We start from the raw sequence: 18879 nt of genomic DNA on the forward strand, positions 1-18879 counted from the left end.
AGTCCATGATTTTGGACTCTATCAGGATGATCCCATGGGGCAAGAAATATGGACTGTCATGTTGGAGTGCCGTATGGTTGCATGCTGCATCTGGAACTCATAGTTTGTGCTCAATGTTTGCAGGTCAAAGGCATCAACCTCGAGGAGGTGGCTGGATGCCAGTTGTTGGAGCCAGCTCTGGTTCCATTATTGCTGCATGTTGTTCACTTTTGTTGAAGTTCATTCTTCGTTAGCCAGAAAGGTACTTACCGAATACTGTTAGTACAATATATAGTATTATGCAGCAATTACCATCATACATTCCACATCATAGGAGTATTCTCACCCAGAATCAGATCCCCCTGAGTTACATGCCGGATTCCTCCATCCTTCAGCATTACCCACCACATGCACCCAGGTCCCTGAGCAAAAGCAATCCCACGGGTGGGTTTGCCTTTGCCCAAGGCAGGAGTGACCCAGACTGTTTTCCCCAACACATTCTTCAGGAGCATCACAGGGACTTTATCCCCTCCTACAGAGTGTGGAAGCTTTGATTGAGCAGGGCCAGCTCAACTGGTAGATCCCCTGGTGTTAACTGACCAGTTGGCCTTTGCTAGATTTGAATCCCAATTTCTAAAAGTTCCAGCACCCATTGCTCTTAGTGTAGCCTTTAACAGTCCATTGTACTGTTCTGTTTTCCCAGAGGCTGGCACATGATAGGGGATGTGATATACTCAATGCCATGCTCTTTGGCCCAAGTGTCTATGAGGTTGTTCTGGACACGAGTCCCATTGTCTGACTCACTTCTCTCTGGGGTGCCGTGTCACCACAGGACTTGCTTTTCAAGGCCCAGGATAGTGTTCCGGGCAGTGTCATGGGGCACAGGGTGTGTTTCCAGCCATCCTGTGGCTGCTTCTACCATGGTGAGCACATCGCACTTGCCGTGTTGGGTTTGTGGGAGTGTAATACAGTCAATCTGCCAGGCCTCCCCATATTTACACTTCAGCCATCACCTCCCCTACCACACAGGCTTTAACCACTTGGCTTGTTTGATTGTAGCACATTTCACAATCATGAATTACCTGTGTAACAGTGTCCATGGTCAAGTCCACCCCTCCATCACAAGCCCATCTATATGTTGCATCCTTTCCTTGATGACCTGAGGCATCATGGGCCCACTGAGCTACAAATAACTCACCTTTGTGTTGCTAGTCCAAATCTACCTGAGCCACTTTTATCCTGGCAGCTTGATCCACCTGATGATTGATTTGATGTTCTTCAGTGGACTGACTGTTAGGCACATGGGAATCTGTGGTGCACTTTTACAGGCAGGTTCTCTAGCCAGGCAGCAATATCTTGCCACAATTCAGCAGCCCAGGTGGGTTTGCCTCTGTGCTGCCAGCTGCTCTTCTTCCACTGCTGTAACCACCCCCACAGGGCATTTGCCACCATCCATGAGTCAGTACAGAGATAAAGCACTGGCCATTTTTCTCATTTAGCAATGTCTAAAGTCAGCTGGATTGCTTTTACGTCCACAAACTGACTCAATTCACCTTGTCCTTCAGTAGCTTCTGTGACTTATGGTGTGGACTCCACACAGCAGCTTTCCACCTCCGATGATTTCCCACAATATGACAAGACCCATCAGTGAACAGGGTGCTGAAAAAGCAGGGAAAAATTCCCTCCTGCTCTGTCTTCCCCATAGACTGTATGTGATCACTAGTGAATTTCAAGAGATGGCACGCAAGGTAAGGAAATAACAATATCATATAAAAATACCAACAGAGACGTGCAAGATAAGAAGTCACGATCTCATAAGTTGATATCACACAGGACAGCAATATGTGTTTTAGCTGGGTGCTAAACCCATATACTCACCCCTCTCCTGCTCCTGGTGGGAGGGGGAGGGGAATCAGAAAACAAAGGCAAAACTCATTGGCTGGGATAACAACAGTTTGACGGAATAGTGAAGAGTGAAGAAAAATGAACAAACAGTAACAATAACAATAATGAAAGAACTTACAAAGCGATGGACCCACAGTACAAGCGCCCACCATGTGGCAGTCTCTTTGGCTAGTTCTGGGTCAGCTGTGCTGGCAGTGTAGAAATTAACCCTATCTAGGCTGACCCAGCACAACTTGTTACTGATTTCCATCTGGACATTGAGCCATTGACTGCAACTCTTTGGATGTGGTCATCCAGCTAATTCCTTTATCCATGGAACAGTCAAACCCATATCTTTCCAACTAAGCAACAAGGATATTCTGCATGTACTATAACTTTTGCAAAACAACAAGGTTTGAGAAATCTGCAGTTGCTCTCACGTTATTTATTTAGTTTACCCCACTGAGTGATCACAGTATACAAGTAGAAGAGCTATAGCTCTTGGTTTCATTCCCTGCCCCAACAGCTCCCCGGTTTCTGCACAGAAAGTTGAGAGTACTCAGCCATGCATGTGCCCGTTCTTTTTATTATTCTTTCTGTTAAATAAATACACACCATGATTTATACTTACATGAATACAAAATATTTGAGACTTTTGCCTGTGGTATAGCTGGAACACTTTTGAGATAAATGAAGGACAAAATTATTTTCTTCTGAGATACTCTTTTTTATTTCAATAGATTCAAAAGGACCTCTTCATGACCAAAAAGCACTCAACATTATACAGCCCCGGGTCCCTGACATATGCATCACCCATTTATTACTTTGCTACATAAATATAATTTCAAAAGGATGTTTAGAACATCAAAATTCAAGTTTAAAATACTATTGAGTTTTGAACAGAAAGATCTGAAAACTAAAGCAAAACACAACCTAGCAAATACAAATGCTAATTCTCTTTTTCTTTCCGCGTGTAAAACCTCCATTCTTGAACAACATTGAATAGATGATGGAATAGCTGTGCAAGAAGAGAAGCTAAAGAATAGATACTGAGTTGTCACAGCTGATGGTAATAGGGTAAAATAAATATGACTTGAGCTGAGTTAAACATTCAAACCAGACTTTTTAAATGTTAGGTCAAAAGCCAAATGAGAATTATGCAGTCTTCTCTAAAGAGATCTATCTTGTTTTACTATGTCCATTGAGACCTGCAACGAAAGTAGTTTCTAATTAGGACTTAATAAACACTCAATCAGGTGAAAAAGAAAAAAAGGGAAAAAAAAAAATCAGGGTCAGTTATAAAGTTATAAACTTTACCCCCAAAACAAGACTCATCTTATTAATTCACCTTTCAAGCCTACTTTCCTTCTACAGTCTCAGCTGGAACATCAGGATGCAGCAGAGCAGGTACAAGAACCAGTGTGTCACTCGCCAGCTGATGCACAGCCACTTGCTGTTGTGCAAGTTGTGCAGCCCAGCTGTTGCATCTGCCCTCTTTAACTCCATCTGGATTGCTGCCCAGGAGAACCTTCTTCTATGTTCCAGACACCTGATGTTTTACAAAGTCAGGAGATGCTCCAGATACAAGGAATCAAGCTGCTGCACTGTAACTACTTGCAGCACGTATGAACGTTATTGGTTGCTCTTTTTGCTGTTGTTGGTGTATTCAGACTGGGTTCCTGGAAATCACTTTTGTTATCAATCGATGGGGTAGCCAGCGGAGAAGTCTGCTGTCGCCAGTCATACCCCTTTGTGGTGTCTGCAAAAACACCATTGCACTTGAACTACCCTCAAATTCACCCTTGAGATGGAAGCTCCAACATATTTCTGGAAAAGCTTACTGTCTCTCTGCTAGACATAGCCCATGGTTAGACTTTGGCATTCAGGACTGTGATGTTTCAAACTTTACCATCCTTTACAAGGCTCACTTGAACAGGGCATACCCTTGCTTTATGTATTTGTCAGTGTATGAAAGCTACATGTGTATCTTGTTATATTCAGTAGCAAGCAACATAGCACAAGCTGTTCTCACTTGTTTAAAACCATACCTCACAAACAATATTTTTTTGCTCTTTCTGAAACAGAGTGCTCCATAAAAGCAATATATTGCATGTGCCAAATCTGGAGTCTTTCCAGAAACAGTGCCTGAGTTATCACATGGTGGAAAAACATTTGAACTCCTTATTTCATGCCCTGAAACAAAACAAGGACAACATTGTCGTAGTTAAATAATCAGAAGCAGCTGGGAAAAACGTTTTTTGGATTCTTTCAGAAATTTTACCTCTGGGCTGAGAAGTGCTGTCATCCTATACAGCAATTGTTTTGGAACACTATGAGCCACTAAGTGGGAAGACTTGACCTACAGCCATAAGCTATGTGCCGGAGGACCTCCCACTGACATCAATGGGAGTTGCACGCACAAAGAGAGAGCAGCACACGGCCACCGAAGTAAAGGGATCATCTCATTTGTAACTTGCAGTATCCAAACTTACGTGGATCCTTACCTGGAGGACCCAAATTCTTACACAGAATCATTTATGCAGTGTCAGTGGAACTTGGATTTATGGGTAGGGAGAAAAGGTTCTTTCATAAAAGCAAACAGAAAAACTTCCTCAGAAACTAACTTAACAGCAGGCAAGTCTATAGGAAAACTGTGTCCTAGTGAGGGCTTTTCTGCAAGAATAAATTTTTTTAAATTCATGCAAATTTTCAATCTAGGTGTTGCTGAGTTGCAAAAGTCACAATGTCAAAGTCTAAGCTCCACTGATCACATCCTTCTTTCAGTGAAAGTGGAGCACAAAGAAAACCTGGTCTTGCTCCTGGTGGCTTTTGAACATTCAGCCAGAACTCAGGAGCTTCTCAGATGCAGTAGGTACCAACCTGCCTCTGCAAAATGCAGTCCATCCCTGTGGAGAGACAGCACAGTCACTACGTTTAAGCTACCTCCAGTAGCTTCTGTGCACAAAAATGGTCATGAATGAGTCCAAACTCAGGCCTGTAACAAAAAGTACCATTCCACGCATTACCAGGAAACCAGGTGCAGAAAAGCACGTAGCCATCCTCACCACCCCAGGATTTTGAAGAAACACCTTTGTGAACTTCAGACTGACTTCTCCAACCAGCCAATGTTTCAAAGCATGCCTATAATTTAACCAGTCTAACCTACAGCATCTTGAAGTTGTTATGGATGTTAACTGCTTGTTAAATCTGAAAAAATATAGAGTGCACAAATTACCTGATGACTGTTCCTGGCTGTTGTCAATATGCTGGAATTTTCAATTTTCTACTAAAAACAAAGCAAACAAAAAGGAAGAAGGATCAGAACACTTCAGACATGGCATATCTAAACTTAAGACAAGGTCACTTAAGACAATGACATTTTATAGGTTGGAAGAAGAGAAGTAACATAATAGAAGTTCATGCACAACCCTCAGATATTTTTTTCATTAAGGGAGCCAATATGCAGAAAACAATGATCCAGCATAGTTGTACTAAAACTTAAAAAATACTTTTATTAATTTTTTGTAATATCTGCCAAGCACAAAGGTGAAAAGAGCATCAGTTTTATGCTTTGCACTTGGATAACCTCAAGAAATGTAGACACCTAGAAGAAAAAAGCAAATTTAGACTGTGAGAATAAGAGTGAGTGTAGGCTTCCTGAAGATGAAGAGTAATTTTCAATATCCCAGTCCTTCAGGGGGCCTACCTATCAAGAGGCTTGTAAAGCATCTTGGAATGGCATGCACACTCCTGAAGGGATGTGCAAGGCTTTTGAATGATGAGGGGATGCAGCTATCCCATCTGGAGAGGTATATTACCTATGTGAAAGAATGAGTAATGCACAGGAAGGGACCAACAGTCTAGGCCAGTTTCAGGAGTGTGACAGAGCACAAAGTATAGCTCCTCCATATGAAGGGGTACTGGGTGGGAACTGTTGGCTGCAATAATGGCACTTAAAACTCTGTGTATCAGCATGGAGTGTGGGGCGGTAGGGTCAAAGCAGTATCTAATGGTGGAACCAGATTCAAATCCACTAAGATTTTTTTTGTAGGGGGAAGGAAAAAAAGATTCAGTTGTGAAACTCTCCTCTCATGTAATTATTTTTTGCCCTTTTTAAAATTTATTTTTGCTAGTTGGCTAGTAATTTACTTGAAAGTTTCCTGAGTAGAAGCATTTCCTACTCTTACAGGAATTACAATACACTGAAGAACTATTTGAAGGAATGTGCCGTACTGAGTTTGCAGGTAAGCACTGTGTAGTGTTCTCATTCATCTCAAACAGATCTGCAATTTATTTCTTTATGATTGTTTGCAGTGGTTATAAAATTTGGGCTTCCTATTTGCCTCACTGTACAATACCATAAAATGGTTTTGTTCACAACATTCTGTGTTTACCCACCTTATGTTTACACGGCATTGTAAAGCAACAACATGAAACAAGCAACTACTGCATTTATTAAACTCTCCAGGTGATTAAAGTCGATCAGCTTTTGGCCTCAGGCTATAAAATAACTGGTTACCTTCAGAAAGAGCTGCCCCAAGTGCATCGGTTGTCATCATATGATGGCTGGTGATGCAGTGACAAGAGTGTGGTGCACAACTAAGACCATAAGACACAGGTGTCAAACACATTGCCCGCTGGCTGAATCCAGTCCTCCACCTTGTTTTATAGAATCACAGAATCATTTCGGCTGAAGAGACACTCAGGATCATTGAGTCCAACCGTAACTTAACTCTAGCACTGAACCATATCCCCAAGAACCTCGTCTAAATGCCTTTTAAACACCTCCAGGGATGGTGACTCCACCACTTCACTGGGCAGCCTGTTCCAATGCTTGACAACCCTTTCCGTGAAGAATTCTTTCCTAATATCCAATCTAAACCTCCCCTGGTGTAGCTTGAGGCCATTTCCTCTTGTCCTATCTGTTGCTACTTGGGAGAAGAGACCAACACCCTCCATGCTACAAGCTCTTTTCAGGTAGTTGTAGACAGCGATAAGTCTCCCCTCAGCCTCCTTTCCTCCAGGCTGAACAGCCCCAGTTCCCTCAGCTGCTCCCCATCAGACTTGTGCTCCAGGGCCCTCACCAGCTTCCTCACCCTCCTCTGCACTCTCTCTGGTACCTCAATGTCCTTCTTATCATGAGGGGCCCAAAACTGAACACAGGATTCAAGGTATGGCCTCACCAGCACCGAGTACAGTGGCACAATCACTTCCCTTGTCCTGCTGGCCACACTATTCCTGATACAAACCAGGATGCTATTGGCCTTTTTGGCCACCTGGGCACACTGCTGGCTCATATTCCAGCCCAGCACTCTGTTTCTACCTGGCCGCAGCACGGAGCTCCTTGTCCCCAGGCTCCTGCCAGCACTGGTCACTCCTGCAGGAGCAGGAAACAATGAGCCTGTGTGAGAGGAGTAATAGGTGACACTGATGGGGGACGCTAGTAACTGCCTTGAGGCATTCAAAGACAAGACAGACAACAATTACGGGGGGTGGGGGACACTTAAAGGGGTACTCTCAACTGGGCAAACATTCCATTTAATTTCTTAATAAATTACCTAGATATGCGAACTTTAGCACTCACATGTTATTTTTTAAAAGTACCTGTAAAAAGGGTCCCACTCATGAATTCTACATTGTTTTCATGGATTCGGCCAGTTCTGCGGTACAGTAGTAGTGGCTGCACTTGTGCAATGACATGCTAATGTCATTTAATAACAGGACTGCTCTGGGGCAGGAGCAGTAGTTAAGCATAGTCCCACAGTCCCGGCCACTTGCTAAAGTTCATCTATCTGGCTAATTTATGAAATGAAATGTGATCGCCCAGTTGGAAATACCCCTTTAAGGCGGGATGGCTTGAGCAGATGGGGTAAGAAAGAGAGTGACTGCTAGGATTTGTAGTGGTGAAATAAAGTGAATGTCTCTACTGGTGCAGGTGGGGATGTAGAATAAGGAGAATGCTCTTCATGGGGGGTGATAAAAGGAGAATATCTGTAGGCATGACCACCCCCCAAAGGAACGTTCTCCTTATTCCACCGTGGAAGAATGAGGAGACTGTCCATGCTGGGGAACAGCATTAAGGATAATGTTGCTGTTCAAGGAATTGGCGACGGGGGAATAAGCAGAGTGTTATTGGGATAGATGGAGGGGGAGAATTGATGGAGAAAGAGTGACTGCTGCTTATGGGGAAGGGGTTTTGAAGGAAGGCCCTCTATGTGAGAGGGCCTGACTATTACTAACCTGGTCCTAAAGGACATCTTGGCCTTTTACTTAGGTGGCACACCATACAATTTTTGGTGGAACAATCTGAATCCCAAAATGTCCAGTAAGACAAGGATTGTTGCAGAAGGAAGGCAATTTAACAACAGATGGGAGAGCAAATAGATATTTATGTTTCAAGAAGGAAAACCAGTATGTCTTTTGTGTTATGAGGCAGTGTTGCTGATAAAGGGGTACAATGCACATAACTGGGTGGCAAACACAAGGACCGCAGGTCAAATCCTAAAATTACTTTCAGCCCTTTGAAGGCTACTGTGAAGCTGATGTGGCCCTTGGTGAAAATGAGTTTGACACCCCTGCCATAGGAGATGTAAATGGAAAAATAGAAGAGTGCATAGAAATTTTAGATAAAGAGCATTGAAAAGCATAACAAAATGGATGGACTTTTTTACAGTCACTGTCTCACTCCTCTCTCTTTTGTTATACAACAGCATTATCCAGACAAACAAATAAGCTCAAAAAATGCATATAATTAAGCAGCATAGTTGAAAAAAAGATTATGGGAAACCTCTCCCTCCTGCTCTGTTAATTGGCAATGCCAATACATGACTAATGATGCAATCTGACTTAACATTATTAAAATAGAGAAAATAATATGCTTAGTTTTATTGTCTTCTACACTGTTCACTACTACTATATCATATGGTAAGACGTTTTAAAAGTGTGTGTGTATATAATCCTCCACATAGAACTTTCCAATAAACAAAACATTTCTCTTATAAAACGTCTTTGCAATTAAATAGCCGTTGATTGGAAAGTTAAAAACGCAGCTAATGAAAACATTTATAAAGTGGCATCCTCAAAACTTGTCAATTCTATTTAATAAACTGTTGTTGCCCTCTAGTGTTCAAAAGCAGCTTGTAAATGTCCCTCCACAAAGATCCAGACCGGTCACCTAAACAATTCCCTGTTTGCTCTTAATCCAACAAGACAATGGGGGAGGTGGGAAGGACGGAAAAAGGGAAAGAAAAAAGTGTTTCAGTACACCTGCCTGGTGCATAATTCATTTACACAAGCGTAAAAAAGGATTTTTAAGATAGGAACATATCGAGTTGTTTGTTTCACTCAAATTAGTTGTGGTACCTGTGCACCTCCCTGCTTTACTTCTCCCATTCACTGTGTTGATATACATCACTGTTTGGGTTGAAGGGTGATGTTTCTGATGATATTAGCTAGATATGTGTCCAGTGCTATGAATGACCCTAAGATACATCTATCTGCCTTCTCAGGAATGTATCCATACTGTGCTGTACCATATCAAGTAATACCAACCACCTCTCCCTCCAACAAATTAGTTACTATAGCAGAAATGCACAGTAAGGATTCAGAGGTTGTTCTCAGTACCTCTCCTGCAACAAGCTGCCATGGTGGCATCAGCAGTGTAGGAGGCTTCTCATGATGTTGTAATTCTTTTGAGATAAAATTACAGCCTACCTCAGATCTGCGCCTGCATTTTTACAGCCCAAACCGGACCTAGTATTTACCATTTTATTAACTCATCTCCCAGAAATATTGTTTCCCCTCGTCACGTTCCTTGAACAGAAACCTTTGAAAATAGCTATTAAAAAAAAAAAAAAAAAAGAAACTGAGGCTGAGGTTAAATGAAGTGCAGTCAACAGACAAGCTGATGAACTTGAGATACTTTTCTTTTGTAATTTTTTTCACTTTTAATAGGTTATCCAGAACATTTCTCATTCAAGCATTGTCAGACTTAACCAACGCAGAAGACCAGCTGGTTTTGTATCTATAAAGCAATTTGCAGCCCCCATATAGTAAGAATTCAACTTCTTGACATGAGGAACACTGGCTTTTCTTTGATCTTTGAATAATAGTATTTTCAGATAATTTTCTGCATAAAGTTATTGTCAGAGCCCTGAGGCCATTTTTGCATCATGCCTACTTTCCACTGCACTAAGCCTGACAGATCTAAGAACTTATTGGACGTGAGTCACGTTTCATACTTTGTAACAGAATTATTTCCCTGTATTCATGGAACACCCTTCCTTCTTGATGTTTGTCGTTGATTATGCTGCCTGCCACACTTTTAAATCTAGCCTTTCATTCTAAAAACAGGTTTAGACTGTGCGTGTGTGAGGGAAAACGTGAATAATACGAACTGAAAGCTGCGTAGCAAGCAGTAGATGCTCACATGTACTCTCACTCATCTCTTGTTCCAGAATTGAGGAAACAAAACGGAGCAGTTATGCTTATTCCCAGTCACATGAAGATGACCCTAGAAGCAAAGAGGGTGTGCTTTGAGTGCTGATAAGGGCTCTGTGTGTTCAGGAGGCACAACAAGTCCACCACTGTTGGAAGCAGCACTCTCAAGAGCCACCAGCCTGGTGAGGGAAGTAGAACATCAGAAGCACAAACCTTGTCCATCTGCTCCTTGATTGCAGCTTGCTTTACTTTGATATGATAAAAACTCTTTCTCTCTGATACATATTGCAAAAAAACAAGGTGCTACAGGTTGTGAACTCTTTGGAAAAGGCAAACTCAGATTTGCAGCATGTGGCTTTAAGGACAGCTTGTGATGTATGCAGAAAAAGCATTAAAGATACATGTATATCCAGAAACTATAAGTAGCTAAGGAAAATTAAGCCAACTATGTTACATGTATTATAATTTTTACTGTTTGCACCTAAAACCATTCTGATGCAAAGCTCTGCTACTAAGTACTCCTTTAAGGCTACAAATAAGAGTAAACAGGATTTCCAGACAGTTGCCTAACACTAGGGCGTTGGGGTGCAAATAGCATAAAAAACACTCATGCACTGCACAGGTACTCAGTTTATTAGATGTACTTCTATTTCACTTGTCACAGTACAGATTAAGTTCTTCAAATGCTTTTTCTCCTTAAGCATAAAACCTTCTTAGCTTAACTTGGATTTTAGTGTTTATTTTCTGGATTTAGTAATAAATCAAAAATTATAGACATTACAGTTCAGCGCAAAAAAAAGCAGTTCTTTTCTCCACCAAAGCCATTCATCACTTTCCAGTTAGTGGCCAAAAAATGGAATCCATCCTCTTCTGAGATTTCAATATCTACTGTTCTATTTCATATTTGTCCTCTCAAAGATGAGAGATACTCCTCACAATGTTATTCCCTCTCCCCATCATACATCAGCATACATTCCATTGATCAAGTAATCCAGTCTGGTATAATGCCTCTTCTGAAGGGACTCGTGTATTTTCTTCCCTGTCAATGCAATAACTAGCAACAAGAATATCACCCCAAAAATCAAAGCCACTACAAGGCTGCTTTTTTCTCCCAGCTGAACAAGATCTTTCCCTCTCAGAAACCCCTTTGGCAGGTAGCTTTCTGAATCAGACAGGTCATAACCCTGAGCGTCATTTTGGGAAGCCGTGGGGGAATCACTAGTAGACAGAGTGAAACCTGAAGAAGCAGGGAGGGTAACATGGTTGGTGTTGCTGGAAGAGACAACTGTTGGCTCAAGGGTGATGCCTGGAGTTCTTAGCCCTGACACGGTGGTAGCAGGTCTGGAATTCATCACCCGCTTGGTTGTGGAAGCAGAAGTTGTGGGCCTAGGAAGAGGAACATGAGTAGCAGCTATGCTGCTGGTAGGCATGCCAGGTTTAGCTCTAGGGGCTGCAGTAGATGGTAAGATAGCTGTGGTGGTGGTGGTGGTGGTGACAGAAGTAGCTTTAGCAACACCAGTAGGCAGAGAGGCTGTAGATTCCAGTCTGCTGCTGCTTGTGGACAGAGGAGTAAGAGTAGTTCCGCTGGGTTTGAGACCACTGGACTGCGTGGTGAGGAACAAAGCAGAGGGGTTTCCAACTCGAACAGCAGAAGATGTATTTGACAGTAGATTAATTACTTTCTGCCCTAGGATAGGGTCTAAGCTCTCAGGATGTTTTGCTCTTTGAGATTCAGGAAAAACTGTATGAAATTCACTGCTGTCTAAATGCTGGCCCAGGTGGTTCTGGAGTTCAGATGCCTGATGAAAGACAGACGGTTGCAAAGCAGCGGTATGATTCTGACGGCTAGTCTGACTGCGAGGAATAAAGGCTCCAGCTTCCGAAGACCCATTTGAAGAAAAATCCTCACTTTTGAAGTACGTATCCTCTAGGGCATTGGTGTCTGGAGAGAAAGGAAATAGAAGTATTCAATTATTAAACCTATTTTTTATACCACAGACTGTATTTGTATTTCTTAGTAAGAGAGATATAAGGGGGCTCCAGAAAGCGATGAGTAATGAAACTGAGGCATCACAATCTTCCTTTCTTTAAAATATGTAGAGTGACTTCTAAATTCTGTCTGTGGCATAAGACCTGTTGGACCTCAAGCCTGGGCACGTCAGACCCTGACTGCAGCTTCTGATAGAATTTACCTGTGCAGAGTGATCACCCCAATCTGATGGTTCTATACGCATATTGCATGCATATAATGTTTATCTAGAGGTGAAAAGCAGAGTGAGTAGGCCCATTGCCTTCAAACCATCCTCAGCCTCTGTCAATTAAGAAGTAGATATCATCAACTTCACTTTTATCAAATGTACACATTTCCACCTAGTAAAGATTATTATATACTCCCCTTTCTTGTAATATCCAAGCATCCTGTGGCTGCTTGGCAGAATTCAATTCACATACAAAAGTTGTCTCATGATACAAGGTGGCAATAACACCCCCATTTTATAGGCCATGTTATACACATACTGACTCTTAGGAGAGACCTGACCTCCTACTACTGTGCTAGAAGAAAGACACTGCTTCAAGAGTATTTGAGGTCTTTGCAGGGAAGACCTCCACAAGAGGCAGACCACACTTTGTAATTTCTCTAGAGGTAGATATGTATTCCTTGCAAAATGGGCAAGTGAAAGGCATTTCATAGAATTTGGTAGCAGGGCAACAGCGTTATGTGACAGAAATTCCCTACAAATGACAATCCTAGAAGCTACCTGATTATACACAGATACTATAGAGAGAACTCAGGTGAGCATGAGTTCTTGGAAAGGTTGGCTAATTATTCAGATCTTTGTATGTATATATACATAAATTTTACAATTAACTTTATAATTAAAATGTATATGTCATCATTCAGCTGCCACACAGAACATTTAAAAGAGAACATGATCTCAGGTAGTCCTGACTCTCACTCATCTCTTTTTTATAGAGACAAAAAGGTTTGTTAACTGCACTGGAACTGAAACAAATAACAAAAAGTTCATGACATTTTCATTGTAACTTTTTTCTCACATGGGAACTCTTATCTAGAGGGCTGGATTTATGCCAGTTTTATTATACAAAGAAATCTAATTGGCTGCTGTCTTAGTATGTATTTCCAAGCCTTATGACTCCAAAAGAAAACTGAAGTGCAATAAAACCCACCAAAACCAACAAATAAAAAAATAGTAATGCTTTAGACAAGAGCACAATAACCCCTTCGCCTGAACCATAGATGCCAATTTTAATCCTACCCTTCCAGTCAGGCACCAGCTTGTTATCAAAGTAAGATCCTAAATAGACATTATGGACTCCAACCACAAGGTCTGACTTAAAGCCATACTGTGTTTTGTTTTGTTTTTTGGAGAATGGCTTTAAATAACAAAATGTTCAGTTATTACAGAATCAGAAACTGCATGGCCAAAGATGCCTGAGCTCTCAGCTGCTTCTGCAGCTTCTGGACACATTTCCACACCAGCAAGGAAACAGCCTGTCACCACCACAGAGTTAGTCCCCAACTCGCCTTTTCCCTGTTCCCGATGCCACCCCGCAGATGCGTTCAAACAAACAGTGGATGTTGTGTGACAGCTCCAAAGCACTTGCAGCACGCTGTGACATCTTCAGTACGCTCGCCTGGGCAACAGTGAGAAAAGCACTGAGCATTCACACAGCGTTCAAAGGACAGGCAGAGGGAGCACAAGGAGGCAATGTGACGAGTCCCATGCGGGAGTTAAGTATCGCTGCTACTCCACAGCGCTCAGATTAATTAACTGCCTGCATTAACTAACTGTACTTCACATTTTCAGCATCAGACATTGCCTAGACAGTACTCGTCTCCGTTTCATCCTACAAGCTCCCAAATGCAACCATGCAAAACTGTCATGTGCAAGGCACAGCTGGGGTACAAGGACAGATACGCTTGTTGGTAAGAAAGAGCAAGGGCACTACACAAGTCAACCTTTAAAAAGAGATTAAAAATAACAAAGTGGTCCTGCTGATATCTCAAATCCAATAAGCTGCATTAGAAACCAAACTTCAGGTTGTCACTTAAAAACCAACCTAAACACCTCCTGAACACATTACTTTGCCAGAACCCATCAGTCTTGCCTGGGTATCTTAGTGAGGAGGAAAAGGCAAATGCCACAAAAGTACCCAAAGGGCAGAAATCAGAAAAGTTACTTATTTTTCAGCAATAGTTCTTTGCAACTGCAACCAGGAAATGTTTTACTGCCCAAACCATAGGTTGTTTCCCTTGGTTTGTGGCCACAACAATACTTGAAAAACCCAAACCAAACACCAAAATTTCCCTACTAACCTCGCATCAGTATTTTAAGTTGCTTTATTACCAATAAAGTATCTTTCCACCTTTTAGTTTGATTTTCAATGTAACCACATGTTGATTCTCATATGAAAAAGCAAAGCTCAAAATTTTTGTCAGTACCAACACCGCTCAGGAGCTACCTCTGAGAGCTTATCAGGAACATAAGGTAAACAAATTAGCATAATCTTTCCATAACTCAATGTTCACAGAAGCTAAAAAATGCAAAATGAGAAACAGATTATATATGTTAACTGAGCATTACACTACATGCAGGACGAAAGCAGAAGCATGATTATATTTCCTGTTTCTTTGTTTGCATCCCCTATATTCTTCTAGGGAGGAAAACCTAGAAAAGAAGAGTAGTTGTAATGATAACTTTACAGGCATGCAATTCATTTGTTGTACACTGCTTTTGCCCAATTCCTGTGTGATTGTGCTTGCACAAAAATATTTAGTAACATTAACTGAATAATCTTTCTATATATTGTGCTGTTGCTCCTTGCATAGTTTGTCTTAGAAAGTTCTCTTTTTCAGCGAAAGTTCAGTTTCTGGAAATATGAAATTCCTGCTCTCTCAAGCAGCCACACGGGCACCACCTTGTGAACCCTTGGCAGGACGACAGTCTAATCATCAGTTCCTTATCTGAGGTGTTCAAATGGGTCTGGTGCAAGTCACTGTCAGTCAACAAGTAAGATTTGCTATTAAAAATCCCACAGCACGTGACAGATCATGAGAAATTTCTGAACGTGCAGCCCGCATGCCATGAAGCTTTGAGTTTCGTCAGTTTGCATCTGTGCTTCAGGTTCCCCAACTGACAGCAGAAAACAGTGTTTGCTATTGCTAGTTACTCAGCAACATCACAGCTGCACTCCAAGGCTTGCCCAACATTTGCTCCATGTTTCTGCTTGTGTGTGTGGGGAGGGGGTATTCATCACAGAATCACACAGAATCACAGAATCGACTGGGTTGGAAAAGACCTCAGAGATCATCGAGTCCAACCCTTGGTCCAACTCCAGTCCGTTTACTAGATCATGGCACTAAGTGCCATGTCCAATCTCAGTTTAAAAACCTCTAGGGACGGCGAGTCCACCACCTCTCTGGGCAGGCCATTCCAATGCCTGATCACTCTCTCTGTAAAGAATTTCTTTCTAATATCCAGCCTAAATTTCCCCTGGTAGAGTTTAAGCCCATGCCCCCTTGTCCTATTGCTAACTGCCTGGGAGAAGTAGCATGGGTCCTTTGATTACGCAGACAACTACGAGGGCATTGTATTTCTGTTGCTTTCACTGATACTCTTCAACATCACAAACAAGAAATTTTCCTTATTGAATTTATCAAGATGGAAGCAGCTTCTTTTTGTTTTAAGCAAGGGAAAAGTATGAGGAGTTCTGAATCTAATGTGAAGGAGTTCCATAAGTCAGGATGCCATTCCAACCAGGAAGGTGGGCTCATGCAGGAGCTCACCGCACACCTGCCCATCCATCCCCCACAAAGCAAAAGAGCAGCATTTTCAAATGCAAACACTCAGCTTAGAACATTTTACTAAAAACGTAATCCCCAAACATTTTCTGGTCACTACTGAAAAGCCACAGGTGCACAAGTCATCTAGTGTGGGATCAGTGGCTCCTACTATTTACCTCTAGTTATCTTGTAGCTCACAAAGCCTGTCGCAGGTTTCATTGGACAAGCCTCTGTGCTAGGACAGTAAAACAGGTAGCAGTTTGGATGTGCGCCTGTCCTTCGAGCATCAAAAATCATCAAATTGCACTTCTTGTCTCCTGCAAAACATGATATATACAAATTTCAGCAATAAGAACTTTTATACTATCTTGATAATAAGCTCTGGTCTGTTAAATTAGTTTTTCCTCGTGTAAGTAAGAGGGAAGCTACTAACATAAAACATTCCTACAGGATAAACAGCCCAGGACTGCAGAAGAATGGCCGAGGGCCAGTATATGCAAGGTCACACCTTCCTCTTCCTGTACAGATGAACTTGGGGAAATGAGTCCAATCCCTCATCCTCCCCTCACCCACACTGCACTAGCACAACTTTATATAATGATTTTTGGCTTATAAATGCTGATAAATCTGAGAACCTCTTTGATATGCTCACGGGAAAGGAAATTATTTATACACTTCTTCCTGTCACAGCCCAGGAATGTATTGGCTTATTGCTTCTTGGTGGGGAGACTTTTATCCCTGACATTTCTACTTTCTGCTCTACCTCCTGCTGCTGCAAGATTTTGATGAAAACCAACAGTCTCAGAGAAGGAAAAGTACTCTCATTTTTGGCTAAAATTAAATGCAGCACAAAATATCAGTTACTTTGTAGCACGCCTACTAAATACAGCTTGGGTACCTTGGACTTTAGGGGGTCTGAGATGTTTTAACATCTAAAATTACCACTGTTTCTTTACTGCAATTATTTTCCTGAATACTCTGAGGTCTTGCATTGAGATTTAACATCACACTTGGTAAAACAGGATAGCAGCCGCAAGCTGCTGCAAATTCAAAAGTAATTTCCCAAGTGTTCATACACAGTAACAGAAAAGACCGAAGAGGAGCCGGTTACCTGAGACCTTTTCCCCCGAGCAGCAAACACGAATGCAAGCTTCTGAGCTTGGGACGTACACCGGCTCTGCGCCCCTGATGCCTTTGGGCAGTGACAAGTTTATATCGATGATGGTATTTTCCATTTTCTCCGCGGAGCACTCTTGACTCACGGACGGTCCGGCCATCACGCAGGTGAGCACCAGCAAGCAAACCGGCCACCGCCAGCTGGCGGGAGACATGGTCCCTCGGGTGGACCCTTCGCGGGGTTGGGGTTACGCCGGCCCCCCGGCGCCCCTCACCACGGACACTCCTCGGCCGGGAACCGGAGTTGGCAGCGAGCGTCCCGGAGCCGGGGAAGCCGCCGCCGAGACGCCGCCTCTGGCCCCGGGGTGCGGATGCGTTTCTGGGGGTAGCTTCGGGCCGTCACCCCACCCAACCGCCCGGTGGCGGGAAGGCAGCGGCAGGGCAGGGCTGGGCAGGGCTGGGCTCCGCTCCGCGGGCGGGACGGCAGCGCCGGGGAACCGCGGGTGACCCGACCCGCCGCACGTCCGGGAGGAGGTGCCGCGGGGGAGGCGGGCCCGGACCCGCCCTCTTGCCCGCCCTCCTGCCCGCCCGGTGGTGCCGCTGTGGTGCCCCAGCGGTGCCCCAGCGGTGCGCCAGCGGTGCCCCAGCTCCGGACCAGCGGCTCACCAGCCTCAGAGGCTCGTCCAGGTGCAAAGGACAAGACCAGCCGGTGAAACTCCTCACGGGGAGGCGGTGGTGGAGGTGATGGGTTGTTCCCGCAGCCTAGCCCGTCCCTTCTGCGACTGAGATCTGCTTTTTGAGGCTGTAATGGAAAGCCATTAATTATGCATATCCTGGTCTAAATGGACATGTGCATATTTCGATGCATGCGTAAGCGTCTCTTTGCTACCTGAGTAATCCTTTTCAAACCACAGCAGAGCACAGGGTGTTTGCTGAACAGGAATTCTACTGACAAGCCTAGGTGTTCAACCTGGAGAAAAGGAGGCTGAGGGGAGACCTTATCGCTGTCTTCAACTCCCTGAAAGGAGGTTGTAGCATGGAGGGGGTTGGTCTCTTCTCCTAAGTAGCAAGTGATAGGACAATAGGAAATGGCCTCAAGTTGCTCCAGAGGTGGTTTAGTTTGAATATTAGGAAAAAAATTCTTCATGGAAAGGGTTGTCAGGCACTGGAACAGGCTGCCCAGGGAAGTGGTGGAGTCACCATCCCTGGAGGTGTTTAAAAGGCATTTAGACAAAGTTCTTAGGGACATGGTTCAGTGCTAGAGTTAGGTTATGGTTGGACTCGACCATACTGAGGATCTCTTCCAACTGAAACGATTCCATGATTCTACTGGCAGCACGGACTGGCGGGTTAGCCATTCCTTCTTCAACAGCCTTAGTGCCATTTCTTGCTTAAGTAACATAGTAATATTTTTACTTAGAAATTTTTCATTTCCTCTTTTTCTTTCTTTTTTTTTTTTTTTTTTGGTGGGGGTGGGCAGTATTTCAGAGTAAAAGTGGCTGAGAGTGTAAGGAGTACAAGGAAAGAAAGGATTTTAAAATAAATGCTTTTTCTCTCAGGTGTCTCATTCTGCATCATACTTGAAATCATACAGTCTTCTGTAAATAAAAGACATTTTATTTTTAGGGGTGAAGGTATACCAAAGGGCAGGTTAT

The 18879-nt window shown here is 43.0% G+C and overlaps 1 protein-coding gene across 1 annotated transcript; it reads right to left on the bottom strand.

Moving 5' to 3' along the window:
• Positions 1 to 10914: 10914 nt before the first annotated feature.
• Positions 10915 to 17743, bottom strand: MANSC1 (MANSC domain containing 1). Its single transcript, XM_005510493.3, has 3 exons — positions 17220 to 17743; positions 16285 to 16425; positions 10915 to 12244 (listed from the first exon to the last, which is right to left on the bottom strand). The coding sequence occupies exons 1-3, from the start codon at positions 17437 to 17439 to the stop codon at positions 11259 to 11261; spliced, it is 1347 nt and encodes a 448-aa protein (XP_005510550.2). The 5' UTR covers positions 17440 to 17743; the 3' UTR covers positions 10915 to 11258.
• Positions 17744 to 18879: the final 1136 nt, after the last annotated feature.

This window comes from Columba livia, chromosome 1, assembly GCF_036013475.1.
Source record: "Columba livia isolate bColLiv1 breed racing homer chromosome 1, bColLiv1.pat.W.v2, whole genome shotgun sequence".
In the NCBI taxonomy this organism is placed as follows: domain Eukaryota; kingdom Metazoa; phylum Chordata; class Aves; order Columbiformes; family Columbidae; genus Columba; species Columba livia.

What these genes read in the sequence shown, in the direction of transcription:
- MANSC1 (XM_005510493.3), bottom strand. Translation starts at nt 17,439, where the DNA reads ATGTCTCCCGCCAGCTGGCGGTGGCCGGTTTGCTTGCTGGTGCTCACC. An exon ending in CTCGGGGGAAAAGGTCTCAG is followed by an intron (nt 16,426 to 17,219) that starts GTAACCGGCTCC and finishes CATGTTTTGCAG; the next exon opens with GAGACAAGAAGTGCAATTTG. An exon ending in GAGCTACAAGATAACTAGAG is followed by an intron (nt 12,245 to 16,284) that starts GTAAATAGTAGG and finishes CTTTCTCTCCAG; the next exon opens with ACACCAATGCCCTAGAGGAT.